This window comes from Vespula vulgaris, chromosome 12, assembly GCF_905475345.1.
Source record: "Vespula vulgaris chromosome 12, iyVesVulg1.1, whole genome shotgun sequence".
In the NCBI taxonomy this organism is placed as follows: domain Eukaryota; kingdom Metazoa; phylum Arthropoda; class Insecta; order Hymenoptera; family Vespidae; genus Vespula; species Vespula vulgaris.
This window is the reverse complement of record NC_066597.1, coordinates 781,996-809,763: the sequence shown is the minus strand read 5'-3', so window position 1 is coordinate 809,763 and position 27,768 is coordinate 781,996. Positions and strand designations below refer to the sequence as shown.

Below are 27,768 nucleotides of genomic sequence, written 5' to 3'. Positions count from 1 at the left end.
TTCAAACGATCCCATTGTCTCCACTCTTTCTTCATGAGGGCAACCGCGTGCTTCACGCGCGACTACCAGAATGACGCCTGAGGTCATTTCGAGTACTTAGTACGGCGCATCATCTACTTTGGATAGTTACCTTATATTTACGTTGATCTACGTAGTACGTGCGATAACGATTTAAAATTTTCCAAGACAAAAAGTGGAGTAAACACTCCCCCGTTTTATTCACACATGTATTTATTTCTTCGTTTGATTCATTTGTCTTCGATTATAAAATGGAGAAGTTAAATTCTAGTATGCATTCTAAATTATCGGAATGTATGATCGAACGATTACGTCACAAAAAAGTATTCACCGTTATCGATTTTATACGCGAAGATCAAGACAAATTGAGAACCGCAACAGATCTTTCGTTTAAGGTCTCTTTAAAGTTTTATACGTTATTATAAAAGTCTCTTGTTTTACAATAGATTTTCATAATCTGAATTTTATATAGGAAGTGATGGATATTAAGAAAATTCTTACAGAGAAATTTGGTGGAGTTGTGAAGAAACCTTCGAATTTGTGGAAATTAGAACAATTAAATACAATCTGCACCAAAATAAAGAGGTATTTGTTTGCATTATTATGATATCTGTGAGAGATCAAAAATATTTTTCCATTAATTTTACTATGTAGTTTGGATGATTTACTGGGAGGTGGTTTAAATCCTGGTCAAATATATGAAATATGTGGTATATCTTCCTCTGGAAAAACACAATTGTGTTTAACAATTGCAAGTAATATTGCATTATTGCCTAATAATGTTGTGAGATACATCGATACCAAAGGAGATTTTTTTGCCTCCAGAGTAGAAACAATTTTGAATCATAAAACCAATAATGAAGAGGTAATGTTTACTATTTCAGTGAAGTCATAATTATCTATGAAATTAAAACATATTTTTAGGAAATTAACAGAGCAATGGAGCAGATAAGAGTTACTTTGGTACGAGATCCTAATAAATTACTTGATATTCTACGACGTATGATAAATATTCTAAAACAAGAGGATGATATACGCACTAAAGCTTTAATTATTGACTCTTTACCTGGAATAATTTTTAAATTTTCTAAGGAACCAGAAATCAATATTACTTTAAATCACTTATCAAACTTATGTCGATTACTAGCAAATGAATTTTATATACCTATTATTATAGTAAATTTAACAACTCAGTGGACACCGTTAAGCGATAAAAGCAGTGGATCTGCAACAAAAGAAACACAAACATTAGTAAATCCTACATTAGGAAAATATTGGTTACATATACCCAGTACAAGATTATTGATAGAAAAATTAAATAATGATTACAGAAAAATTACTGTTTGGAAAAGTTTCCAAATTAAAATGGATTCTCTATGTAGTGTTAAGTTAAGCGAAGCCGGTGTTACATGAGCGACTTGTAATTTATAAAAAATACATTGGTAATTGCATATAAAACAAATGTTTAAGGCGAATAATGTTAAGTTACCAATTTTTAATTTTCCCGCTATAAATAATTATAATAATGGCGGCACCACCAACATCCGTTATTTGGTCTTACCATTGTTGCCACACCTTCTTGATATTCGAGAAGAATACAACAATTCACAATGGTCACATTTAGATTAGTGTTTGTAGAGTGCACTGTTAATTAATTGGTTAGAACGATGGCTTCCTTAGTTGCGGATTACGGAACTTCGTCGGGTTCAGACAGTGATGGTGATGACGTATCGGATGATGCTGATAACACGTAAGTTCAAATTAAAATGATATATTTATGCTGAACTGTTTATTTCCTTTTTCAGCTAACCTCTAATCATTCATATATATCAATATGGAATTTGTTGACAAAAATCGGTATATTCATGATATTAAAAACTTGTTGCTATTGTTCGAAGTACATATATATACACAACTTCGAAGTATGGTCCGATATTAAACGTCATCCGATTTTATCTTATTTGAGAATCAGCTTGCATGAAAACATAATGATGAATTTTTATGTTTATTTTCAGATCTTTTTATTTTATTATTTATAACTCTTAATACATGTATCTTTTCATTAAATTTATTTTCTATCTGTATAAAGATTTTTTTCTTAATTTTCATTTTTTGTATTTTTCATTTTCATGCATGTTTACCCTTTAATTATATTTCAATATGTTTTTTTTTTTTTATTTGCTCTTTCTATTGTAGTTTTATTGTAGTAATGAAAATCTTTAAAATATAAAGTATATGTAACAAATTATTATATAAACTATAATTAATAAATGAAAACTATTATTTGTATCCTGGTAGGATGAAATATAAAGATATGTTTTAATGCATATTTTTGTAATCAGTCTGTGCATACTCTTCAATTGAGCTGGTTCTTTGTAATCTGATATTGCTGAACTCTTAGTTTCAAGGGGGAAGAGGAAGAAGATGAGGAAGATGATGAACCTGGTGAAAATAATGACGACACACAAACTGAAACTGCTTCCAAAGAAAAACTTCCATTACCTACACCTGATTTTAATGGCACACCCACCTTGAAAACTTCCGTCTTCTCTAATCCATTTGTTGAAGCTGAAAAAGCTAAAAGTGCTATACTTGAGAAACATGTAAAAATGACTCCAACACTAGATGATACTAAAATGATAAATGGTAGAAAGATTTGTTGGAACTATAGAAAAGGTAGATGCCGATTTGGTCATAATTGTACTTTTGCTCATGACTCAGACTTGCATAGAACAGCAGCTGAGTTGGAAGCCATCCGAGCTCCACAAGAAACTATTATTTGTCAAACTCAATACAATGGTCAGCTTTCCATAAATGATGAAAATGACGTCGATCAAGAGAACAATCATACGAATAAACGTAAAAAAAGACCAGGATTAAGTCAGTCCTTAATTCCTAGTAAAAAGGTTTTAAAAATGTACAAAGCCCAACAGACTAAAGCTATTAGTAGATAAATAAAAAGCAGTAATTATAGCACTTCAAAGTATATACAGTAGTTTAAAAGCAATTAAGACTATTATTGTCGTTTGCTTTTAAAAAAGAAAAAAATATTAGTCCTTCCAATACTTAGTTATAAATACAATTTTATAATTCTACTAAACTCGGTTCACAATTGTATGGAGGAAGCTGCTTTAAACATGATATTTGGGAGAACTATTGATATTTTAATATTTTCTTCCATATATGGCAATTTTTATAAATTTTAATGACTTTTACATAAAAAAAAAATATTTATGGAATTAAATGTAAATTTAAGATAACTTGCAAACAATGCTTCCAGCAGAGTGCTAATTATTAATTCATATTATATATACTTTTCAAATAATGAAAAGCTTTAGTATTCTTAGATAGTACCTGGTATATATCTCTATGGAACAGGTTGCAATGTACAAAGTTTAGATATTATTTATAGATTTAATACTTTTTATGTGCTTAAAAAAAGAATGATTAGTAAGAATCATGTATGCAACAAGTCGTTTTTGCAGAAATGTTATCCAATTGTAGTTGAGAAATATTCAGAGACATATTATTATGGATATGATATATCTTCTTCTTGTCTTCTGATAAAACATTTTATAACTTCTCTCGTCTCCTGCTCGTATATAATAATTACTCGCTTATACACGTATGAAAAAGTGAAATATATTAATTACGAAAAAAATTTCAATATATATGATATAAAACAATATACATTTATCATTAAAGAAAAAAAAAACTCCGTTAAAATATATCCATACGTGTAATCTTTGATAAACATATAAAATTAATTAGACTTTTCCAGTATATAAAACTTTTGATATAATATAATACTAAATAAAGAATGCTCACATATATCAGTATTTAAGCATTCTCTATAAATTTTTCTCAATGCACTACTTCTTCCTCGTCTATTAATATATTTATAATTATATTATAGAACTAATATGACTTGTTAAAAAGATATACAAAATTTATATTTTTTTTTTTTTTTTTTTTTTGTTATATACAGGTATCTTTATGCAATCAAATATATATTGTCACAGCCAGTCAAAAGTTTTTCCCTTATATATATAATACAGTTGTTTAATATTAAAAACAGTAAAGTCAGATATGATCTGTCAATATGAAGTGTACAAATAGATAAAATAACAAACATGAAATTAACATTTGTGTATATTTAAAATTAGAATGTGTTGTTATAATATTTACTCATATTTTGTACAACTGTTTGTACGATTATGAGATTTTTTTTGAAAATTTGGAATAAATTACATACTGGTAATCAAATGTTGATTTATCGGTTCCTATCCTCTCCCCCGCTTATGAAAATATGTGTAAGATTTAATCTGAAAAAAGAAAAACAATAACATTGATTATTATACTTACAGAAAAAATTGTTATTAATTAATATTTAAAAGAATGAAAAAAAAAATAAAAGAAAATAAAAAATTCCACTATAAGAATAGTTCCCAAAATTGATAGGCACATGATATTTTATTAGACAATAATGGGTACAATATGAGCTCAGATCCATTATACATGAGATAAGTGATAATAACTTATTGCATTTTTCATTGAAAATATATATATTTATATATCATTCTTTTTTATTTTCGCGACTGAATATCTCACAGGCACTTTATCTTTAAAGAATGGCAAAATGTGGTAAACGTGTCTGTCTTATGTAAATAAGCACAAAGAGTGTAACCACCATAGGTCATCTAGTCTCATTTTAATATCTGAAGAAAACAGATTTGTACACCATGCCATTGTTATTCGATCTTAATCTGTTCGATATACACCTGTAATAAATTATGATCTTTCGTAGAAACTATAACTCAGTCATACTCTTGCAATTAATCACAGAAATTTTTTTATAATTAAATCATAGTATGTATATTTAACTTATTGGAACGGGTATGTGCCCGCTAACTATTTATAAGTTTTATATTTTTTTATGTTATAAATACGTAATTCTCGTATGTTACAGAACATTACAATCGTTGAAACATACTTTTTCCATCACTTTTTACTTTTTTCTTTCTTTCTTTCTTTCTTTCTTTTTTTTTTTTTTTTTTAATCTACAAGATAATCAATAGACAAGCAATGTGCATCTTACAGTCGACTGAAGATAGTCACATATATATTTATAATAATTAATACCACCACATCCGTAAATTAAGCTACCATTTAATATTCTCACGCTATTATTTAAAGTTCAAAAGTTACGATAGAAGTGTCTTGGTAATTGTTCTTTTTTTATTTTGTTTAATATAATTTATTTTTTTTTTATTTTCTTCGTAAGTTTTAAGATATTTAATGGGAAAGATGTAAATTACTATGGAGAAAATGACAATAGATTTTATTGAGAAAATTTGTTGATTGTACGTTCTATTTCAAAAAATCATACAATCACGTGCTTCCTTTTTTTTTTATACCGTAGAGATTATAGATATATATTTTTTTTATCACAATCATTCATAGTAATTTCCTTAATTAAAAATCAAGACAATACTTTTGGTAGTAAAATACATAGTAAATAAGGAGGTGAAATATTATTCAAGTGTAAAAATACTTGGTACTTCAATGGACATCACTTGTTGATGGATCAACGAAGAACAAGTCACGATTGAATCCTTAAGTGCATTCTATTAATGGAAGATATCCAAATGTGTAACACGCAGGATCGATTAAAAAATAATCTTTTTATGTAAATTTTCTTTATATAATGTGTAATTTTGCCAGTGCCGATAAAATATATGACATCTTTTTCTTCTGGAAATTATTCAACTTTTTCTCTCTCTTTCTCTCTCCATTTTTTCACTCATTCACACACATTCTCTCTCTCTCTCTCTCTCTCTCTCTCTCTGTCTTTCTCTATTGTCACTGCTATGCTTTGACGCTATCGTGAAAGCCATTCTTATTATGTTCTTCGACTTGCTTCTCCTGTGGCAAATCATTCAATTTTTTCATTGGACTATTACATACACGCATTTGGCTCTCTTGATTGCTCTTTACATTATTTCGATCGGAATATTTACTATCTCCGTTTTCTACACCATTAATACCATTTGGTACTACATTGATAACATTATTTACATTGCGTTCTATGCCACCGATCCTAAAATCTACTCCATTAACTTGTTTCCTAGTCGTAGAAGAATCTTTCACATCTGAAAGATTAAGACGTTTATTCTCCAGCAGTCCAGAATCTGGCGGCAATCCTGCAAGAGCGTAATCTGTACAATTTAAAATTGGCAGATGAAAAAAATTCTCACTTTCCTATGACGTAAGGAAACAGAGGATTACATTCTCTAAGAGATTTTTTATTTATACATCATACGTGCCGATTCAATAGTTACCTATTTTTTTTTATATCTATACATACCATGTAAATTGTGGCAATATTTATTCGTGCTATTCCACTCTTCTCGCAAACTAAGATTGAACATGCTATAATCAGGATTCCCGGTAACTTCTTTCTCGATAATAAGGAACTGTGGTAGGATATTTTTCAAATCGTCTCCCGTCAACGCCGTATAAGTTTCGAGTAACATGAGGCCTCGACATCTAAAGTTAAATCGAATTTTTTACATCTACGCCCTCGGAGACAAATTTATCAGGGTACTCACCTTGGATGTGCCGGCTCTTTATATATATCCAACTGAAAATACTGATTATTGATAAGGAAACAACGTCGTCTTTTGAAGATAGTGAAGTGGGAATCATCGCGTTGCGCTAACATATTTAGATAGTCTCTGTGTGTTAATTGAGTTTTTACCTCGATAACTTGACCACACATTTTTGGTCGTCGGATGGTATGAATGTAAGACCAGTGACCTTGAAAGAAGAAATAACATCGAAACGAAAGGATTCGTTTCTTTCATCTTTTATTTTTTATTTTCCTTTTATTTTTTTTTTTTTTTTTAATCACCTCTCATGTTCTTTTTTATTTCTTTATTTGTTTATTTCTTTTTTAATCTGAACGGACGCTAAAAAAAATTACCTTTTTGACCACGTTTTCGCAGACGAGCCTGCATTTTTGGATTATTACTTTGGAGGTAGTTATGTACGACATCGAAGTCCTGGAATGGCGGGAATTCGTTGTCCGACGGTAGAGGACCTTTCACGAGGAACTTGACCTTGCAACTGCTAGAACGTAATCGATCACCTGTATCGATGCCTAGCTTCTGACAAACGCATTCGATCATACGACAGAGTTTCGTTTCGAAATCTTGCGAATTGTCAATCACGTCGAAGTAAGGATGCCCGACCCACGCTGCTGCAGCTTTGTAATCTAATTCTCTTGCAAGCTCGACTCCTTCCGACCGACAAGCATGATCCTCAGTGGAATAAAAATCTTCTGCTCCATTCGCTGCGGATACCATATGGATGATCTGATTGTACCGATTATCCCTCAACTCCACGTTGTTCCAACCGTTAGAAGCCATCATCAATTCCCATTTATCTTTCGAGATAACTATTGAATGTAATTTTATATTTAGAAAAAAGAAAAACTCTGTCGATGTCTTATTAGGAAAAATAAATGTCGTTTCATAAACGTAAACTTACATGCCGACGCATCCATGGCACCACGATCACAGATTATAAGGCAATTTCGCGAACAGCTTTCGCCTAATTGAAAAAAAGTGTTTTCAATCTGTATCATCGTACGTAAGAGATTCTCTTGAAATTTGAATCCTGAAACAAAAGTCGTAGAAGAAACGTCAATGAAAAAATCGAATTAAAAGCTACACGTGTATGTGGTGTGTATGTGTGCGTGGGTGTGTACACGTGTACGTGTACGTCTACAAGAGTTCGACAGTTTAAAGAATTTTGTACGAATATCGATTGCATGAAGATTGTCGAAGACGAAGAATCGAATTGTATTCCTTCGAGATGATCTATAAGTTAAATGAATCAAGAAATAAGATGTGAGATACGCATGACTACTAATGTGTGATGGTAATCGTGCCAAATGCAAGAAGCATCAAACTGGCAAAAGCATCTGTTCTACCCACTGCAGCTGGCTATAAAATATACTTTTTATTGCGATCCGATTATTTCTCTCATATGGGATATGAACATGTGAACGATGACTATGTCATACGCTCATAATAATTATCACTTTTCTATGGATAATTTTTCTACGAAAGATAATGCTATCGACTTTTAAGAAAGAGTAATAAACGTGATGGAACACATCGCATCCTCTTCGTATAATTTCCTTCTAATCTTGTACGGCGCATTTGTTTTCAAATTGTAATTGACGTAACGTTAAACACTATCAGTTTTCGTTTGCTGAAACATGAGATCTAAGAGAGAGATTTAGGAAAAGGAGGATGAAAGATGAAGCTGTAGGTACATATATACATATACTTTTCTGCTTTTACGTAAATTACGTTCGAGTCGATATCGTTCGATCATTCACAGGATCAAGACAGCCTTCTCTAGCAGCGAAGATGAGGTGGAGCCGTTCTAGCAAAAGATCGAACTTCGAACGTGTTTTCTCTCGTAATATATATATATACACATATACTTTCGATTGGTCCGAGTCGCCTGATAAGCGCGAGTATATCTAAAGAAAACAGAAAAAAAATAGAACTAATTTATATATTGTTATCTCTTTAGAATACTGTCTTTTTTACTCTCTCTCCCTCTCTCTCTCTCTCTCTCTTCCTCTCTCGTTACACAATTTAAAAGATGGCAGATATGTAAGTCGATCTTGCAGAGTCGAAGCTTATCAGGATACTCATGATAAGACAGCATTGAGAACATCCTCTTTTTGCGTTTATCTGACATTATAAAAAGCAACATAGTACCCATTTTCTTTTTCCGGCGACTCGGTTACCGTTCGAGTTTTTTTTATTTTTTTTACAACGAGAGATAATCTCGTCGTCGTCATCGTCATCGTCATCGTCGTATCGAGAACTCACCCTTACTCGAATCGACTTCCAAAATCTCTGGCCACTTCGCGTTATCTTCCAATTTCTTTTTGTTCGGTACTTCAGACGAGCACGATTTACATCGTTCTGCTAAAACCGTATTAGATATTACGAGGATAAATCATTTATAATTCTCAGTTCTCTAATACACCGGAATATTCTAATCGACTCTAATTATATAACCATGAGAAATATATTCGCAATGCCGTGAAAGATGTATTAACAGGTTTCGAACATGTACGTTCAAAAGAAAATGATTGTTATGCCGTACATAAATCGACGAATAATTAATGATTGAAATGTATTCGTATAGATAACAGGTGTGCCACGACCTTAAGATTGCTAACTATCATCTTTTTCTTTCCTTTTTAATGCATATGAAACAAATTTTCTTGGCTCGATCGTTGCAACCATTTTACGATATCTAATGACTTACAACGATATAAATCTAATTAAAATATAAAGAGGACATTTTTTATATTTCGTTGTGCGTCATCGATCTCTCCAAGTAAATCATTACCATTTATATCTTTTTACGTAATTAACACTTTTCATGAAGAAAAAAAGAAGAAAAGCTACAAAAAAAAAGAAAAGAAGAGAACATTTTTCTCGAAAAGAACATCTCTCTTCCCTTTGAAAACTATTTTAGTGTTGATGTTATGCAGGCGGTAAACATGGTTGCGCACAAGTTCGAAAGAAGTTGCTTGCGTTTATAAGGGCGAAAGTACGGGGGTGAGATAGCACAAGGAGAGAGGCAGTAGGGTATCGATTTGCTCCAAACAGCAGCCGCGTATCACACTTTCGCCCTTTGACCTTCACCTTGCTACAAAAACATTCTTCCTATTTTTCTCTGTTACCCCTTTTAAACGAGAGATGGACACGTGGACTTAAATATTTCTTCTTCTTCTTCTTTTTTTCAGAGAGAAGGTCGAAGTTTAAATAGCGTTATAGTGTGTGTGTGTGTTTATGTATGTATATATATATATATATATATATATATATATATATATACACATGCATATATAAACCACGAAAACGGTTCGGCGCGATAAAGATACGTTATCGATGTGGCAGTGTAAGCGGAATTGTAAAAGTCGTTCAAAGTTTATTAAAGAAAGAGAATAAAAAAAGAAAAACAAAAAAAAGAGAAGAAAATAAAAACGAGCAGAGTTGTATGTTTACTTTACTTCTAAATGGCATATACGAACACATGTTCGGCACGTAAAATCTCTGGCAAGAATTGTTCGCTTTCTAACCAACCTCCCCTCCCACTCCACCCTTGTCTTTTTTTAAATCGAAAATTAATTTCACTGTAGCGCGAAGCCACAGAAAGATCGTGAATTGGTTTATTGCCAAAGAATGAACGAGCTAGTTAGTCCGTTGTAAGTGATGGGACGATAATATAATATGATGAGACCAAAGATAGATTTATTTATATCTTAAATTGGTCACTTATACGCGATTGAAACGATCGTCAACCCATAAGATTCGATCTTATCGATTAAGAAATCATTGGAGTCTAATGTCCACTCCAAAGGTTTCGTTTATGTTAGTAGTACATACGTACTTGATAAACTTCGCGATCATTAAATATTCATCAATAATAAAACAATAAATACGCGTCCAAAAGTAAGATTATTTTTAAACATATTTACGAGCCGTGTTTACCACTTGAAAATTTTCGCGGCTCATTGGTGTCCAACCAATAAATACAGTACAAATAAAGATTGGTTTACAATGTTGATTAGAGAGATCGAATTTATCTTTAAGGCATGAATTTTGTGATTCGAATGTTGTAAATTCTCGAAGAGAAAAGAAAATAAGATTTCCGAAGCCAAAGGGATGGTACGTGTATATCTCTTTTCCGGAAGCCGGATTAATGTATTTCATGGAATTCAAGGACAAGAAATTAGAGACTAATGCGCATGTTTCTTACCCTTATATAACAAAGTCGATAATATTGGAAAGGAACAAGATATCCAATGAAAGGGAAAACGTCATACTTGGTTTCTCTCTATGCTCGTAGATCATGATCACTCAGAAAACTTATGTAGGTAAACTCGTGCAACTTTCGATAACGTAACCTAATGGATTCTAATCTATCGATTACGATTTATCGTCGTTATTTTCTTTTCCGTTTTATTATCAAATCGTATTAGATATTATTGATTTCTTTGTACGATTAGAATTGACGCAGAAAGTTCGTAAACAAAAAAGGTCTACAGAAATCATTCTTAATTAATTTTCCTAATATATAGATCCTTTTTTATAATATTATATATTTCTTTCAACGAACACATTCGATTACTAATTTCAAAGTAATATTTCAATCGATCGAAAATATTAACATATCAATTAACTTCTTTAGCAAACTGTTTCAATGAAATATTTATAGTTTTAAACTATTTGCATAGAATCGATACGATCTCGTTCTAACTATCAATACAAATCTAACGATAATATCCTAACGATCTCGATGGAATGGAAATGAGAGAGGAAAAAACAAGTAGAAAATTTACCTGACCCTGATCGATAAAGCAATCTTTGATATGAGAATGCAATAGCTTTTAAAAAAAGCAAGGAAAAAAAGGTAAATAAAGAAAAAATAAATAAATGAATAAATAAAAACAAAAAATAGAGACGAAATTTACTAGATGAACGGACGGCAATGATAGGACGTTCGAGAGATCGCACGTCGCGTGATTTTCAAATCGAATCGAGCAAGAATTTTGGCAGGTCGCCGTATTTTCTTTTACGCAATCACCAGATGGTGTGCGTTCGTGTCGACATAGTTTTCTTCTCGTTTGAAACACCCGCAAGAGAACACGCGCCAAAATACATATACATACATATATGTATATATACATATTAACTTCGTTTTATAAACGATCTATAATAATTTCTACGTGAAAACAATAGTGATATTTTTTTGAGAATCGAATATCCGATGACTCTTAATCCCTTTGGAGACGTTATTTACATAAAAAATTTCAACGAAAAGATTTACTACGTGAAATCTAACGTGCAACAGGTAATATTTCGATATTATCTTTCCGTTTGGTAGCTTTGTTAGCTCCCTTTTTTTTTATACGACACAAAACTCTCTCTCTTTCTCTTTTTATCATTATATCAGAAAAAGAGAGAGAATTTCTTATAGACTACTATGTGGAAATTTTCAATGATAAAAAAAGAAAACATATCAGACGTGTCATTGATCTGCCTAGAAATAGCATCGATGGCCTCTTTGCCCCGATCGACTGACTATATCTAAGTCTTAGAGCTGTCTTTGAAAAACCTATAGCTAGTATAGTATATATCGAAGGAATTATTTGCTTTGTTTTAACTTAAAAAAGAAAGAAAAGAAAAGAAGAATAGATAAATAAATTAAAAAAAAAAAAAAAAGAAAGAAGAAGAAGAAGAAGAAGAAAAATTATTATTAAACGGGTCGAATAAATTTACGTCGCAGGTTCTAAGAATGATCTCGAGAAAATTTCTTGGCAATGTTACTAAACGAAACGCGTTTGTATTTCGCTAGAGAAGAATCTTCGAATGAAAGATGATCGATTACTCATGATTTTAATAAATTTTCATCGTGATCCTTGCGAATTGTTCGGTTCGATCCAAGGCTAAAAAAGGAAATAAAAAAGGAAAAAAAAGAAGAAAAAAAAAAGGAAAAAAAATCCTCAAAGAAACGAAAGCAATAAAAATCTATTGGCAATTGAAGGCTGCAAATGCAAGAAAGGTAATAATTTCTTGAACGAAGGACGATAGAATACTGGAGAAGCGGAAATCACGAAAGGTATTCGTGCGTAAAGTCGTCGATCGATAACAAGACAGAGCTTTTACCATCTCGTGTTTCGATTCCACGACCTGTACACGTTTTGCAGCATCAGCATCAACGAGAGGGTAGAGTGTAATTCTTGGATCAACACAGATAATACAGAGTACAACGTCCTACCGACTGTATACTGCTGTATACCGTGCAAATAATCGCCGACATTTTAATTAGATCTTTTCAAGGATTAAAATAATGTCTATAATAAATATCGTATCGGATCGTGATCTGCTGATTCAAAAATAACGCCTCGCTTCAGTGGGGACACATTAAACGTCGATTATAAACGACTCATTATATATATAGATAGATATATATATATATATGTATATATGTATATATATATATATATCGCTATTCGTACAACGATAAGTATATGCGAAGAATATTTTTCTCTTTTCGACGAGAAAAAAAAAAGAAATAAAAGCAGAACTCACCTTCTTCAGCGTTCAGGTCTGAAAACTTGACGCCGCCACTGAAATGGAAAAGAGCAGAGGAAAGATGAGACCTCTTGTAAAATACATCTGTGAATGTGGATATAACGTGTGCATATGGTTAAAAAATAAAAAAAATAAAAAAAAAAATAAAAAAAAAATTATATTGGAATTCGGCATAAAGCGAATCACAATTCTTTCATCTACATTATCAGCGAAATTCGAGACGACCTTCTTTTATATTATTATATTACTATTACTAATTATTATTATTATTATTATTATTATTATTATTATTATTATTATTATTATTATTATTATTATTATTATTATTATACATCGGCGGAACGTTCTACCGCGGATTTCTTTTTCCTCTTCCTTTTCCTTTATTCGTATTACATAAAGAGGCGTCTCGATTTTCGACGAAATTAAAATTTAGGTATTTGATAAATCGATCTTCCAATAAAAAACGAATTTTCATTGGAATATATCGATATTCGTATTAAACGATTTAAAGGAGATTGTGTAATTCGCGACGTGATTAAATAAAAAATATTCTAACTTCATTTGTACGAGACGAAAAATCGAGGATCTTTATGAGGAAATCAATCTATCGTCAGATACATATGTAAATATACATATGTAACTACGTATGTTTCGTTTTAAAAAATTTCATTGTCGTAACTACGACGAATCTTTTCGCTGATGTGCCGAATTCCTTTTTTATCTTTTTTTTTTTTTTTTTTAATATATATAGAGGTCTCCTCAGAATTTGCTCATCCTCCACTTATCGTCATCGTCATCTTCTCAATATATACACGATTCTCTTTCTCTCGATTCCGTTTGTAAATTTGGTATCGTGACAATTGCATACCTGAGCAGCACAGTCGCTGTCTCGGGAACACGGAACACCTGAAAAAGAAGACAACCACCGCTCTATCGAATCCACAACGAAGGGTAATTCAAACCCCAAAACCATTTACTCCTTTTATTTTTTCTTTGTCTCTGTCTTTCCCTTCCCCTACACTCCCACACCACCCACCAAATTCTTCCCCTTTTCTAATCGATATAAGAGATGACGTAGAAAGGAAATAAAGATCGGTTTTTTCTTCTCTCTCTATCGTTTTTTTTTTTTTTATTATTATTATTAAATAAAATAAGAAATCGGAAACGAGCTTCGAGAGGAAGAAAATATTGTTTCCAAAGGTTATTCACTGATCGTTAAAATCGATTTGAACGAGAAAGCCCGTAGCGGTAAATGGCCAAGAACGACGCGTCAAGGCCAAGAAAATTGTAAAGAGGGAAAAAAAGCTCCCCTCGTTGTCTGTCTGGCTCAAGTCTCTAGCAGCTTCAAAGAAGAACGTCCAAAGTGTATATGCATTATATATCCGATTGGTACGAGCAAAGCGAAGCGTCAGAATGCTTCCTTTTTTTTATTTTTCTTATCTCTTGTCTCGGATAAGAGGAGATCACGACGAGACGAATCTTTTTCAAGGCGCGCTTCTTTATTATTATTATTATTATTATTATTATTATTATTATTGTCGTTGTTGTTATTATTATTATTATTACTAGTGAATGGAGTGTCTTTGAAATGCTTCTTATTAATTAAACATTTACTTTCTTGTTATTAAACAAGTTACTTTCGTCTTCGTTCGTACCATTCAATCTTTCCTTTCTTTTTATCGAACTGCGTTTTCGGGGGTAAAATTATAATTTGAGCAATTGAAACCGAGTCGACGGACAAAACAGAGATCATTACGAGAAAGAAACTCATTATAGAAGTCATCCGATTACCACGGCGACATGGTTCTGTGTTTTTTATTCCCTTCAAAACCCAAACTCAAAAGAAATGTATATTGCGTGCTTACCTTCCATCCCATATTTTCGAAGAAAGTACAAAGCCGTGTCTGTCCTGTCGTCTTTCCACCGCATGGTCCTACAAAAACAAAAATTTTAATCGATTAGTTTAACGAACGATACTTTCAATCGGCAATGAAATCATCGAATCGCGTTATAAAGCGATGACGAAGAACCTTGATTTTCGCGAACACCACGTGGCTATTGAACTCTCTTGGCATAAATAGAAACGACGTAGGACGAAGAATACATCGTAGCCAAATGCAATTAAATGCGAGCACGTTCATTATATGCCATCGATAGAAAACTTCCTTACGATACGTTCGAACCCATGAAAATAATGGCATGTGTTTTGTCGATCGATTTACTATATAAAAATTCAATGGAAAATTACGAGTAATAGATATATATAAAAATACAACGTAATATATATAGTATGCTAATACGTTTGCAATGCGCTTTCAAAATCGCTCGAAATCCAACAAACTATAACCACTGATCCGAGTATTGGTCATCGTTTGTTTAGAAATTCCAGAAGGAATCTTTTCTATTCTATTACCGTCGTTGTTGGTACTGTAATGTACATAACATTTGGTGAAATGAAAAATTTTCCATCGTGTTTCACGAGTCTGCTCTATAAGTACGATCCCTCCTGCCTCCTCCCTCCCTCCCTCTCACCCTTTCTCCCTCTCTCTCCGTTGTCATTGTTACTACTCGCAAGCTTGTTACTACTCGCAAGCTACAATAGATCGATATGTAACACAATAGCTTAAGACAATAATTACCGTTCCTCGTGCTATGTATATATTTACATACGCAGAAAGAAGGAAACGTTTATGAAATATTAAACGCGAAATATTGTTTTAATGATTATTCATTATTTGAAAACGTTGATATTGTAAATGTATATTTTCTCAAAGGTCGTATGCATTTACGCTTCAACAATATAATAGCCTAAGGACAAATACATAATGTTCATTGCAGTTGAAAATTTATCGAGTTGAAATCGTAACTATTGAAAGGTGACGCAAGTTCGTGAGAAGTGGTTCTTCTCGTCGAATTAACAATCTCAACTTTTATTCGTTCGTAACTGGTTTGAATTGTCGTAGACTAGTATTAATACGACAATGCACGTGAACTAATCTATCGTTAACATGACTTCAAACTGTTCGTTGCATTTATTTTTTTGTTTTCTTTTTTAAACTCGCAAATGATTCTTTTAAAAGGAATGACGACGTTCGAATCGCTGGATACTTCTTTCGCGTCACTTTTAAAATTAGCTATATATACGGCTTATATATGTATGCATATATATATATATATATATATATATATATATATATATATAAACTTGGACAAAGTCATGATCCTTAAAAAGGTTATTACTTATTTCTGTCTTTTAAAAGTTTGACCGTAAATCATTTTTCTTGTAAGTAGATCATGATATCGTACCATGTCGTGAGCATAATAAAAAAATTCGAAGGAATTAAATAATCAAAGTGATTTGCGTGTGGAATAAGACGATCACGTTATTTAATGTTCGTTACGGTAAGTACCTACCTCTGCATAATCGATTATTCGCTAAAGTAAACTAGTTTCGTGATTGTTTCGTGTTCCATTTGTATGACTACAAATATATTTACACATTTCAATACGTTCGAATTACAATGAACGATTAATACCAATTTCATTTTTAAATCTTCGATCCAATTTCTATGAAATTTTACATATCACGTTGATAACTCAAAGCCATTCTACAAATTACTAATGAAATTTACTTCGAAATCTTATCTAATTACAATACTATGTGTAAGTATTACCATAATTGAAGATGCACGTCACGCGTCCTTGCACGTGCTATAGAGTATAGTTTATTAAATTATGAAATCCGCTTGTCTCTCTGTTAAGCCGATTTTTTTCTCTCTCTCTTTTTTTTTGCGTTGTTAAACCATATTTCAAGAAATAAAAAAGACATTAATACGCATCGAAGTCTGAAAAAAATGACTATTAACTCTCATAGTACCTCGTAAGTTTTCCAAAAATATCTTTAAAAAATGCGATTTTTGAGTAAAGTTTTTTTCTTTAATTTTATTTTATCGTAACATTTATACCATTTTACGCGAAAGAAAGAAAGAAAGAAAGAAAGAATAAACAAATTATTTTCCTTAAATAAAATCAAATATTACGCGTATTTATAAAAATGGAAAGCATATCGGCTCGAAGTATTTTCCGGAAAAGCTATAAAACTGATATATTGGCACTAAGCATTAAAAAGGTTAAAAAAAAAAATATTGTAAAAGTTTTACTCCGTTTTATTACAGAGACACAAGTAAGGGGAAAAATAAAAGAGAAAAGATGGCTTTTCATTTAACTACTGACAAAGTATCCCTTTCACCTTTCTTAGGTCAACCTTTCTACCTGTATGTCGTCGATGAAAAGAAATTTCTCTTTCTCCCTCTTTCAAGCGTCCTTTTCTCTCTCTCATCCTTCTTGTTTATTTTTCTGTTGAAAAAGACTTTCGAATAATTTAAAGGTACGCGGGATTTTATGATGGAAGTACCATTGTCGTATTGCGCGGTATCGTTGTTGCTGTCATCTTTCTACCTGTATCGTCCGCTACAAATTCGATCGATATTACCTTCCTCTCTTTCTCTATAGAAAGAGGAACCTAGTCCGACACAATGAATAACGTACGATAAATGTTGCGTCGGACAACGGTAAAAGGAAAAGAAAAAAGAACAAAAATAAAAGAAAAAAAGAGAAAATACATCGACGACAAAGTTTATTCGTTGTGTATTCGCTACGTACTAAAAAGGGGCCAATTAAAAATGCGTTCACGTACGAGAGGATGACGGAAAAAAAAAAAGATAAGCACGTTTGATTATTTGTAATCGTGTTTTGGAAGGGAGAAAGAGAAAATCAAAAAAATAAATAAATAAATAAATAAATAAATAAAAATTGTAATGAAAATAGTTGTGACGCGAAAAGAATGTAAGTAATGAAGAAGAAAGAAGAGAAGGGAAGTATTATGCAAGAGCGGTACAACGTCGGTCGTAGGTGGAAAGACGAGCACGTGGTCCCTCGAGAACGAGAGAGAAAGAGAGAATGTTATGCGCTTTGAGATTCTCGTCGGATATCTATCTGTCTAATAACGGTGATTTTCAAAGAAAGAAATCTTACAACTCTTTCATCTCCTTGAAAATTTGTTGAGACGTAGAAAAATATAAGTAGAGATCGGTAAAGAGAGAAATGGTTGATAAAAGGGAGGATGGATAACGTAAAGCTATTTACCTCCTGTGAGCACCACCTTGTACAGCCTCTTCTGTTCCATATCGGAAGGAAAAAAATTCCTATTCGAATTATTCTTGCAAGTATCTCGAGCCACGCGAGCTGCAGCACTTCCTATGTCCGATGTCGGTTTCGCGACGTCCAGCACGTGAATGGCGTCTCCGTCGTTTCACGACTTGCAATAAATACTACATTAACACTTCGTCGTACATTTCGAGATGTACTGCGCTTGGATACACTAAACGCATGAGAGTGAATTTCTCGAGAGACGGAGATGTTAAAGGTACGACCAACGATACCGTTGTCCTTCAACGGAGTTGAAAGAACGGACACTCGGCTGGAAATGAAGTAAGTCACGAAACACTAACCTTCCCACTCTAAGCTCGTGCATCTCTGACTCGACCGACTCGAGCCGAGTAAGCACGAATCCGGCCGAACACGGTACAGATGCGCAAGGTCGATGCGCACGAGCGACGTCGAAATATATCCGTCGTTATTGCGTTCTTTTCCTTTTATTCCGATTTAGTTCCAACGCTTTCGCACGCGTTGGTAAATCTTGATTTGTCTTTCTGCCGTTATTTTCTCGTCAAACCAAATCAATAAACGAACGTAGTACGACAAGCATAATTTTATTTACTAAATATAGTTGCATAACTGCAATAATGAACGTAGATATTTATACGTTTTCATTACTTTCGATTGTAAAATTTTCACAATAGATTAACTTCTTATACTGCAACTTACTTGCAGATAATAATGATTTAAATTCGAACATTGTCAATGAAAGAATTCTATTATATTATTCAAATAACTATTTAACTCATTTGCTATTTTATTATTTAACCTCTAACTAACAAAGTGAATACAACAAATCTTTTAATTACAGTTTCTTATATCTTTCTCCTATAGTATCCGATCTTAATTTTTAAAATATATAATTCTATGTTCAAGTATTTTCGAAATATTTCATAACTTAGCATATAAGAGAATATCATTTGCTAGGAATAACATCATTCGCTTTTAAAATAGAGTTTGGAACAAATACAATCATAGATGTAAATATTTTATAAATTTTCAATTGTTATCCATCTTTTTATATATACAATTACTTTATGGTATTATAGAAATTTTTATAATGTAAAAATCCATGAACATGATACTTCTAATAATTTTTAATACTCTTTCTCTAGCAAGATAAAATTTCTTTTTTGTATATTAAATAATTACATGATAAAATAATGTTAATAAAACTTATAACTTGATTACTTCTGCTAGATATAAAAATTAATTACTGCTTTCTTACGTTATCGTACTAATTAAAAGCTTTTAAGAAATATTATGAATAAATTCTAGCAATATTAAAAGACAATTATAATGTTCGTGCAATAAATAACCAATAATAATGACCAATGTTCCAAAATATATAACAAATATTTCAAATGTTAGTGTACAGTACATTATATGCAAGGATCAAGTCTTCGAACGAATTTTAATGGTATACCAATGTGAAGCAATTTATCAGGTGATCTTTTTCTCAAATCCGAAATGTAATAATTTAATGCTAGCCAACATATTTCAGATAATTTAGGTATTGTTAACCAAACAGCATAAATAGCATCTGTTCTTGCTGCCTGCAATAAACATTTTACAAAATGATAAGATGACAAAATATTAAATGTAGTTTTGTTTGTGCAAGAACGATAGAACGATACTTACTTTATCGCGTTGCATGCTTACACCGCCGAAAGTATACATACGACCTTGAGGAGTTAAAGCAGCAGAATGAAAGAATAACGGACGTGGGAGTTTACATTTTCTTAGGCAAGTCCATTGCATTTCATTCAAATCTAGTCTCCAAACATCGGAAAAGACAAAAGTACCATTTGTACCTCCGGAAATAACAACATAAGTTACATCCGTCTTTTCATCGGTATATTGGACCACTCCGTGACAGCGTCTAGGAGCAGGAATTGTATTATCTTCGCTGTCACCTTGAGTACTCGAAATTGTCCATTTTCTTTTTTCCAGATTAAAGGTTGGAATTTCCTTAAAATGTGTATACGCACGTTTAGTACTCGTAAGAAATCTTATCGTATCCGCACAAAGAATACTTACTGCTAAACTAAATGCCTCAGAACCAGTTCCTCCACCTATAACATAAATATTCTTTCCATCAAATCCAAGCTCGTGCCTATATCGTCCCATTGGTTCTGACAAATCCTTTCCAGTACAAATGTATACCTTTTCCCACAGTCCAGTTTTAAAATTAAATCTATGAATATCGCAAGTGTACTCTCGCCCAGTTGTACCACCAACGGTATAAAGATAAGGCTCGTGGAACAGCAGAGCTTGTCCATATTGTGGCTTTGGCATGTCACCTTTTGCAGGCACTATTGTTGTTTTGCCATCATCGACATTACACACATAAAGCTGATTGTTACAGCTGTCACCAAAGGGTACACCTGTTCCACCATAAACTATCAGTGCATTACCCTTCAAAATCACTGCATTAGATGCTAATTCATCTGGCAAATTTTCTCGACCGGGTAAACGTTTCCATTGATTCGTGGCCAAATTAAATTTCCAAATTTCTTTGAAAAGTGGCTTGCTGGCAAGCCATATGCGATCATTTCTCATATCACGGTCATAATCGGCAATACAGGGGTTAAATCCACCATAGGAATAAAGATTTTTATGGTCGCACACTATTCTGTGTCCGCTTCTTGCTTTTGGCCGTTCCAGACATCGCGAACGATGCCTCACAATGACAAAAGGTTTAAACATATACATTTTACCGTTGCTTCATAACTTTCCTAAAGAACGAACGGTTAGGTTTACGAAGTTTGTTGTTAAATTCTTGAAGAGCAAACACTTAAAGATAGATCGGCACAGCAAATTTATGATAAACGCTTTCTATGGGTCTCTCAGCATGCAGGCTAATCAAACAATATTTCTTTAATTTCATTTAATGGTAATAAAGTTTATACACAATCACGTAAGTACGTGGCTATACGTTTTGCGCTGATTACGATAGTACACAGAGGGAAGCAATAATGGCGTCTAGTGGAGAAATTTTTTCTATTTTCTTGCCACGGATCTTTTGTTACTCTTTCACTGCTTTCGCTCGTCCTACTCATAATACTCCCTATCGGACGCAACTATTGCTTTCGATTGTACGAAGTTAATAATACAAATATTTTTCGCCGAAAATCTAACCATACATGATGGAACGTTGCAAATCTTATCTACGAAATATTTTTCAATCCCTTTCAAACAGATTTTCTAATTGTTGAATTCTATTCCTTTCTCGAAGTAAAACCAATATAAAAGTGGAAAACAGAAAAACGTATGAGAAACGATTGATCACCTGAAAAAGTTGATTTTTTTTATTTTTCTTTTCTCTTTTTCTTTTATTTTTTTTTTTTTTTATTTCACTTGCATATCTTGAACCACGTTTGCGACTGCGCGTCATTGATCAGCTGAGTGATTTACAGCTGCTTATATAGAATGCAGCTGTGCTTAGCTTGATATATTCGTTTCGTACTTCGTAACTTCCTTCTAGAATGAATCTAATTAATCGCTAATTGCGCCTTTACATTTTCCAATTTATTCTTGTAAATATGTCGATCCTGTTCGACAAGTTATTCGACAGAATAGTATTTAAATAAGCAATACTTTTGATACGTAATATTGACGAATACTACTACGTAAAGAAAATATTATTTTTTTATTTATCGCTACATAAAAACTCTTTTTCGTGCTGACAAAGATAACTTTAATGTAAGATAATTAGCACGATAAAAAACTGCGCAGTAATTGCAAGAGATAAAAAATAAATATTTATAATTTCTCATGAAATGATAAGATCGCATTATAAAGATAAAGATTTAAACAAGATGACATTTCCGAATTTTTAAAAAGCTTTCTTCTTTAGAAAAAAAATCGATCAAAAAACGATGTTTCTTTTCGAGAATAATTTATGCAGAAAAATAGTTTTTTAAACAATTCGTAAAAGTCATTTGGAGGTTCGAAATCTTCGTCATTGAGATTTTCGTCAAAGTCGGTCACACTTGGATATGTTGTTGACGTAAACATTATTTTTTTCGATGTTTTTAATGAACAATAATTTTCGTACGCCAGCGTTGTTTGAAATTTGCGATGAAAGAAGCTCTTATCCCCACTACTGATTTTTTTGATATACGTTTGAGCAGTGTGTTTTATTTCTGCGAAGAAATAGACGATTGTCTGCCAGCTTGCAACTATATTCGTGCAATGATACCTCAGATTTTCTGATCCATTCGAAATGCAAGAAAACGTGTTTCGTAATCCTCATACGGTAAAAACTACGATAATTCGTACAAGAATTTTAACAAGAGATTAGGACAAATGATTTTACGGTAAAAATAAGAAAATATTTCGACCGTTCGTGTTTATTGGATTTAGTTTTTAAGATGTTGTTAAATATTGCCTTCGTTCATTGATGTTAACGAGAAGGAATATATTAGATCGACCGTGCAAATTACCACGTTAGTTTCGTTTTGTATTCCGAGGACTAAAGATCGAGATACTCTCTTTCGTTATCTTATATGTAAATCCAATAATTTGATAATTATTTAATCAATGTACAATGTATGTTATTTTTATGAAAATCGAATCATTAGTTCGTTTTCACGCTATCTATGAAATAAAATTGTCAGTATTACATTTATTCACAGTTTCTCCTATAAAAGAAAAATTTTTGTTTATATTTGATCATTGTGTAGTAATAATATATAACGTAGTATACAAGGTCGTTCCCTGCTTGCGTTTGTAGTTCGTATATTGTCCGTATACGTCGTTGACGTCGCACACATTTCGTAATATCTTTTAAGAATGACACCATCTATATAAAATGGAGTTTTGTTGAAGTTTATTTCTAACCTAATTAAAACGCATGATCGAACGTTGAGATATAAAAGTGTAAAATTATAAGGAATAAAGTAGTTGGAAAAAGGAAATGAGTGATGTCGAACTACAAGAGGAAGAAAGAGAAGTGCTACATTCTATTTATGAAGGGGATCCAGCATTTAATCAGCTAACACCTACTACTTTTCAATACAAGGTTTGATATATTGTAAAAGTTTCGATTTGATAAAACAAATTTTTCTGACGTGGTATCATCGTTATTTTTGCTTTTGTGAATATTAATGAAAAATTCGAGGATTAATTTACGTTAAATTAGACTCCAACAACTTTTGACATTTCGCCAAATTTTTATTTTAATTTGTTTTCGTTTGAAGAAAATAACGTCGTTTTTAATGCAAGTGTTAGCGTCTAAATATATTTTTATATACAGTATGGAGAAGATAATGACATAAAGTCATTCCTATTGGAAATTTCATGGAGTGCGACATATCCATCTGAAAGGCCAAACATCAATATGAATACATTTTACAATAAGCACATGTAAGTAAGTCTACAAGGTCATCTGATTTTTTTTTTGTATTCTATGGTTTTGATTAAAGGTAAATAATTGGAATATATAGTGTACAAGAGGTAAAGGATGAAGTAGTGAAACAGTTAGAAGCGGAAGCAGATCAATGGTTAGGTAGTGCCATGACATATACATTGTTCCAATATGTTCAAGAGCATCTTACAGAATTGTTATCTATGCAACCAGATTCTGTTGCCGAAATAAATTCACAAACCAGTAAACTTAAAATATCGAATGAGAATCAACAGGTAGATAAAATATATATATAATATTCTGTTACATTGTAACAAAAAAATATACAAGAACTTAAAATTTCTTTATCACAAAGGCGGAAGAAACTGTAAAAAGGCCAAAGAAAGAACAACTAAGCAAAGCTCAAAAACGTAGGCAATGGAATAAAGCGGATGGAAAAGGAGAAAGACCACGAGGATGGGATTGGGTTGATATAGTGAAACATTTATCACAAACTGGTCCAAAACAAGAACAAGAGTCTTAGTTCAAATTTTGCAAGACTTTACTGTACAGATTTAAAAAAGGTGTGTCATATTTTTATAAAATGCTAGGAATAAAGTTTTCTCTTTCTCTCTCTCTCTCTCTCTCTCTCTTTCTGTCTCTCTCTCTCTCTCTCTCTCTCTCTCTGTCTCTTTTTCTCTCTCTCTCTTTCTTTCTTGACTGATCTTATAATTATTCTTGGGTTTTTTTAATATTCCATACACATCTCCATGAATTCATGGGTAAAAGATTAATCTTCAAATTCCATCCTAAAAATTTTCGATGTATTTTATATAAAAATTATAAAGATTCTACTATTTATTACCATTACTTACCTTTGTCATCTAAATGTTTTACAAAAGTTTGATATTCTTTCTCAATAATACTATTTGTATCATAAAAGGCAGTTTCTATAGATGGAAAAGAGTTATGATACTGAAGTGAATCGTGTTTCTTATAAAGAAGGTATATACGTATTAAAGGAAATGAAGGTTTACATGTCTCAGTTGTTAGTAACAATTCCTAAAAATAATATGTAAATAAGCAATAAATTAATAATAAAAATGAAAGGACAATTGTGAACAATCAAATAAACTTACAATTGGAAGTTGTTGTGACATACTTGTTAATATGCCACAGAGACAAGCATGAAAGTATGCTTTTAATATTTCATGCTGTTCTATGTTTTTTTTTAATACCACAAAAATAATCTTTTTCTTAATATCTACAAATATTAAATATTCTTTATGTTGAAAATCTTTTAGAAAATCTTCTGTGCACTTTGATATATTATTGGCATTTCTTTTAAAAATATATGAAAGTGATACTCCTAATTTTATATGAAATCCACATATATCTTTTGCTAGAAAAAGAATAAAATCAATAACAAAATTTTCTTAGATATCATTAGAATAAAACTAAGAATTATTCTTACTAGGTTTCCCCAAAAGAAAAACAGATTCTTTTTTATTAATTTCTGCTGCATCAAGAACAGTTTCATGAATAAGATAATGTTTAACTAACAAAGCAAGGCGATCTTCATTTAATGTGTTTAACCGTAAAGCTTTAACTGCTGAATAATTGGCATATAAATGCACTGTTACCAAGAAGACATATAGTTCTAGTAAATATCTGTAAACAAAAAATTTATACACAATACTAATAAATAACGTGTACACAAGTACATCAATAAAATTACCGTTCGTTATAAATGTATGACAGTATGAAAATTCCAAGAAAAGATGCAACCAGATTAACACAAGTTTCTTGACTTCCATCTTTAGCTGATACATCTGCTAAATTGTTTTGTAATGCCTAATGTAAAAAATAACATGTTAATTACAAATAATTTCTTCCAGTGACATCTATATGGGAAATGAATTAATTGTTTTCAGAAAACCTGATGTTGCGTTAATGCAGCTCTGGTTGCACCACCAGCCACACCAACAATAGATTTCATTGCGGTTGAAGCACACAATACGGCCATTGAATGAGCTGAGAAATAAGGTATTAGTAATTCCATGCCCATTGCCACATCATTAAGAATATCCGCAAACAATCTCCATTTTTTACATTGTCCATCTAGGTCAGTCCTAATAGATCAGAATGTTTATATATAAACGTGAAGTTACACCGTAGATTGATAATATTTAAAATTTGTCATCGATTACAAGATAAAGCTTATTAACAGTTTCTATAAGCAGTTCACATAGCAAAATTTTTATGTAGCTTACCCATTCCACCATGCAAAAATTATGCGCCCGACCATACCAGTTCCGTCTTTTAAAATCCAAGTTATTGCTGCAGCTAAAGGTGTCGCAGTAGATTCTCCAACACCTACTCCTTGCATAATTGAATGAGTTGTGAGAGTACCCATTATGGTACTTGCAAAAGCCTATTGCATTTAAAAATTTTTTCTTAAATTCACTCTATTTTTTTAAACATAAAACGACGAATGAAATGTTCGCTTGTATTCTTGCATATACGAATTCTAACCTGCACTGTATCCCATATTTGATAAGGAATGTAATCAGGATGAACACTATCAGGAAATCCTTGAGGTAAAAAAACGTCTTTGATAATCGACAGGATCCCAGATAATAAGGACTTTGTATTTTTCAATCCAGTTTGTAAATTAATTATCGACGAGTGATCTAACCTCGTAACGACAATTATATATTAGAGTTATGATAAATGTTATTTATTAAAAATATTTTTCATAAAAAAGTAATTCACCTTTGGATCTAACATATATATTTTCTTCCTCATTGCCATATATTTCACTAAATAAGACTTGGTTCTGCATCGCAAATAAAAAATAATATTAATCGGTATTCGCTAGCTTACGTTCGAACTCTTGCAAGCACGTTTTTATAAGATAGTAGATAATTATTCATTATTAAATTATTTATTATCATATTGATTATTACACTCATTATTACTTAATACCCACATAAATTAATTGATCCGATATATTTCTAAATTTGTATTATCGTTTACTTTATTTCTTATCGGTACATATCACATCATTAATTAAAAATTGAACATTTAATTTGATTCGACTGAAATTAGCCGATAATGATACGTGCTATTGTATAAGAGAAAAAAAAAACTAAAATATTAAAAAAGTAAATATGGATTTTTGTGCGATCGCAAAATTTGCAGGTTAGCTTTTTGACAAAGTTTTCTAATCGCTTAAATAATGATATAATTTGGAAATATATTACGTATAAACTATAATGAACGAAAATGAGATACGCAACATATTGGTACGTATTCAGGAAATTGAAAAATTGCAGACAGAACTTCGAAACTTATTACCCCGTATGACCAATCGCATACATGTTGAAAAACCTGTAGAAAGTTCAAATTTAGAAAGGGAATCATCATCAACGATTCGTTTTCCATCTCTCTTAACATTTTCTGGAGTAACTGAGAATTCGAATGTTAAAAAAACCGATCGCGGTTTCAGAGAAAATCATTCATCGATGATGAATATGAAAAAACAATCTGTAAAAAATGTTACAGCTTTTAAAAGAGCATCTCTGAATACTATTCATAATTCTTCCGCAAAATTGTATTATACCAGTAATAAGGAACTTCCGAATATATTAGAAAATTCCGTCAAAACACGACCAGGAAATTTTCAATCTTCTCATTCGAAATCTATTTTGAAGGATAAGAAAATATCTAACGTTTCAACGATATCCGAAAAGATCGTTAATAATACTCCAAAAGTTCAAGATCCTACGAAATCCGAGAAGCAGAAGATAAATCAAAGTTCCAAACAAGGGAATATAAATAAGAACAAAAAGGGTGAAAATGTGGGGAAATTATCTGAACATAGAAAGAAATCAAATTTATCCTCAGGTAATTGCAGTGAGTTACGATATTTACTCTATGTAATTTTGAACATTTTCATAATAGCCGTGGAATTCACTGTAC

The 27,768-nt window shown here is 31.8% G+C and overlaps 7 protein-coding genes across 15 annotated transcripts in view; 4 read left to right on the top strand and 3 right to left on the bottom strand.

Moving 5' to 3' along the window:
• Positions 1-259: 259 nt before the first annotated feature.
• Positions 260-1,496, top strand: LOC127068056 (DNA repair protein RAD51 homolog 4-like). The gene is made up of 4 exons (XM_051003696.1): positions 260-413; positions 491-603; positions 673-883; positions 943-1,496. The coding sequence occupies exons 1-4, from the start codon at positions 270-272 to the stop codon at positions 1,429-1,431; spliced, it is 957 nt and encodes a 318-aa protein (XP_050859653.1). The 5' UTR covers positions 260-269; the 3' UTR covers positions 1,432-1,496.
• Positions 1,497-1,548: 52 nt separating this feature from the next.
• On the top strand, positions 1,549-5,077 carry LOC127068064 (uncharacterized). Its single transcript, XM_051003712.1, has 2 exons — positions 1,549-1,768; positions 2,420-5,077. The coding sequence occupies exons 1-2, from the start codon at positions 1,686-1,688 to the stop codon at positions 2,970-2,972; spliced, it is 636 nt and encodes a 211-aa protein (XP_050859669.1). The 5' UTR covers positions 1,549-1,685; the 3' UTR covers positions 2,973-5,077.
• LOC127068034 (TRPL translocation defect protein 14) lies at positions 4,153-18,753 on the bottom strand. Of its 7 annotated transcripts, none has more exons than XM_051003622.1 (11): positions 18,363-18,753; positions 15,083-15,150; positions 14,086-14,123; positions 13,215-13,252; positions 8,934-9,029; positions 7,570-7,698; positions 7,004-7,477; positions 6,630-6,837; positions 6,386-6,567; positions 6,097-6,236; positions 4,153-4,343 (listed from the first exon to the last, which is right to left on the bottom strand). In XM_051003622.1, exons 1-11 carry the CDS (start codon positions 18,400-18,402, stop codon positions 4,302-4,304), a joined length of 1,455 nt encoding a protein of 484 aa, XP_050859579.1. In that variant the 5' UTR covers positions 18,403-18,753; the 3' UTR covers positions 4,153-4,301. The 7 variants fall into 7 exon arrangements, with proteins under 7 accessions (XP_050859579.1, XP_050859581.1, XP_050859583.1 ...); XM_051003624.1 differs by having other exon boundaries at positions 6,097-6,221; positions 18,363-18,750; XM_051003626.1 differs by lacking the exon at positions 6,097-6,236 and having other exon boundaries at positions 18,363-18,750.
• A 216-nt stretch (positions 18,754-18,969) lies between these two features.
• Positions 18,970-21,855, bottom strand: LOC127068049 (kelch domain-containing protein 10 homolog). 2 transcript variants are annotated; one of them, XM_051003681.1, is made up of 4 exons: positions 21,727-21,855; positions 20,475-21,172; positions 20,076-20,405; positions 18,970-19,990 (listed from the first exon to the last, which is right to left on the bottom strand). In XM_051003681.1, the coding sequence occupies exons 2-4, from the start codon at positions 21,147-21,149 to the stop codon at positions 19,817-19,819; spliced, it is 1,179 nt and encodes a 392-aa protein (XP_050859638.1). In that variant the 5' UTR covers positions 21,150-21,172; positions 21,727-21,855; the 3' UTR covers positions 18,970-19,816. The 2 variants fall into 2 exon arrangements, with proteins under 2 accessions (XP_050859638.1, XP_050859637.1); XM_051003680.1 differs by lacking the exon at positions 21,727-21,855 and having other exon boundaries at positions 20,475-21,720.
• Positions 21,856-22,578: 723 nt separating this feature from the next.
• The window catches only part of LOC127068067 (RWD domain-containing protein 4), a 7,336-nt gene continuing 2,146 nt past the window's right edge, over positions 22,579-27,768 (top strand). The window contains exons 1-6 of one of the 2 annotated variants that reach the window (XR_007782815.1): positions 22,579-23,460; positions 23,695-23,804; positions 23,885-24,080; positions 24,161-24,368; positions 25,719-25,830; positions 27,562-27,693. Coding sequence is in view for 1 of the 2 variants with exons in the window: in XM_051003715.1 (XP_050859672.1) it covers positions 23,356-23,460; positions 23,695-23,804; positions 23,885-24,080; positions 24,161-24,328 (579 nt within the window). In the remaining variant the exon portion in view is untranslated. Of the gene's footprint in view, positions 23,461-23,694; positions 23,805-23,884; positions 24,081-24,160; positions 24,369-25,718; positions 26,555-27,561; positions 27,694-27,768 lie in introns of those variants that run through there. The other variant, XM_051003715.1, reaches the window with a different exon arrangement.
• Positions 24,323-27,562, bottom strand: LOC127068039 (RUS family member 1). Its single transcript, XM_051003636.1, has 9 exons — positions 26,560-27,562; positions 26,320-26,477; positions 26,058-26,218; positions 25,724-25,916; positions 25,523-25,638; positions 25,259-25,455; positions 24,924-25,186; positions 24,660-24,846; positions 24,323-24,593 (listed from the first exon to the last, which is right to left on the bottom strand). Exons 1-9 carry the CDS (start codon positions 26,627-26,629, stop codon positions 24,517-24,519), a joined length of 1,422 nt encoding a protein of 473 aa, XP_050859593.1. The 5' UTR covers positions 26,630-27,562; the 3' UTR covers positions 24,323-24,516.
• LOC127068040 (TNF receptor-associated factor 4) overlaps positions 25,720-27,768 on the top strand; it is a 27,384-nt gene continuing 25,335 nt past the window's right edge. The window contains exon 1 of the mRNA XM_051003640.1: positions 25,720-25,830. The gene's annotated coding sequence lies outside the window, so the exon portion shown is untranslated. The remainder of the gene's footprint in view (positions 25,831-27,768) is intronic.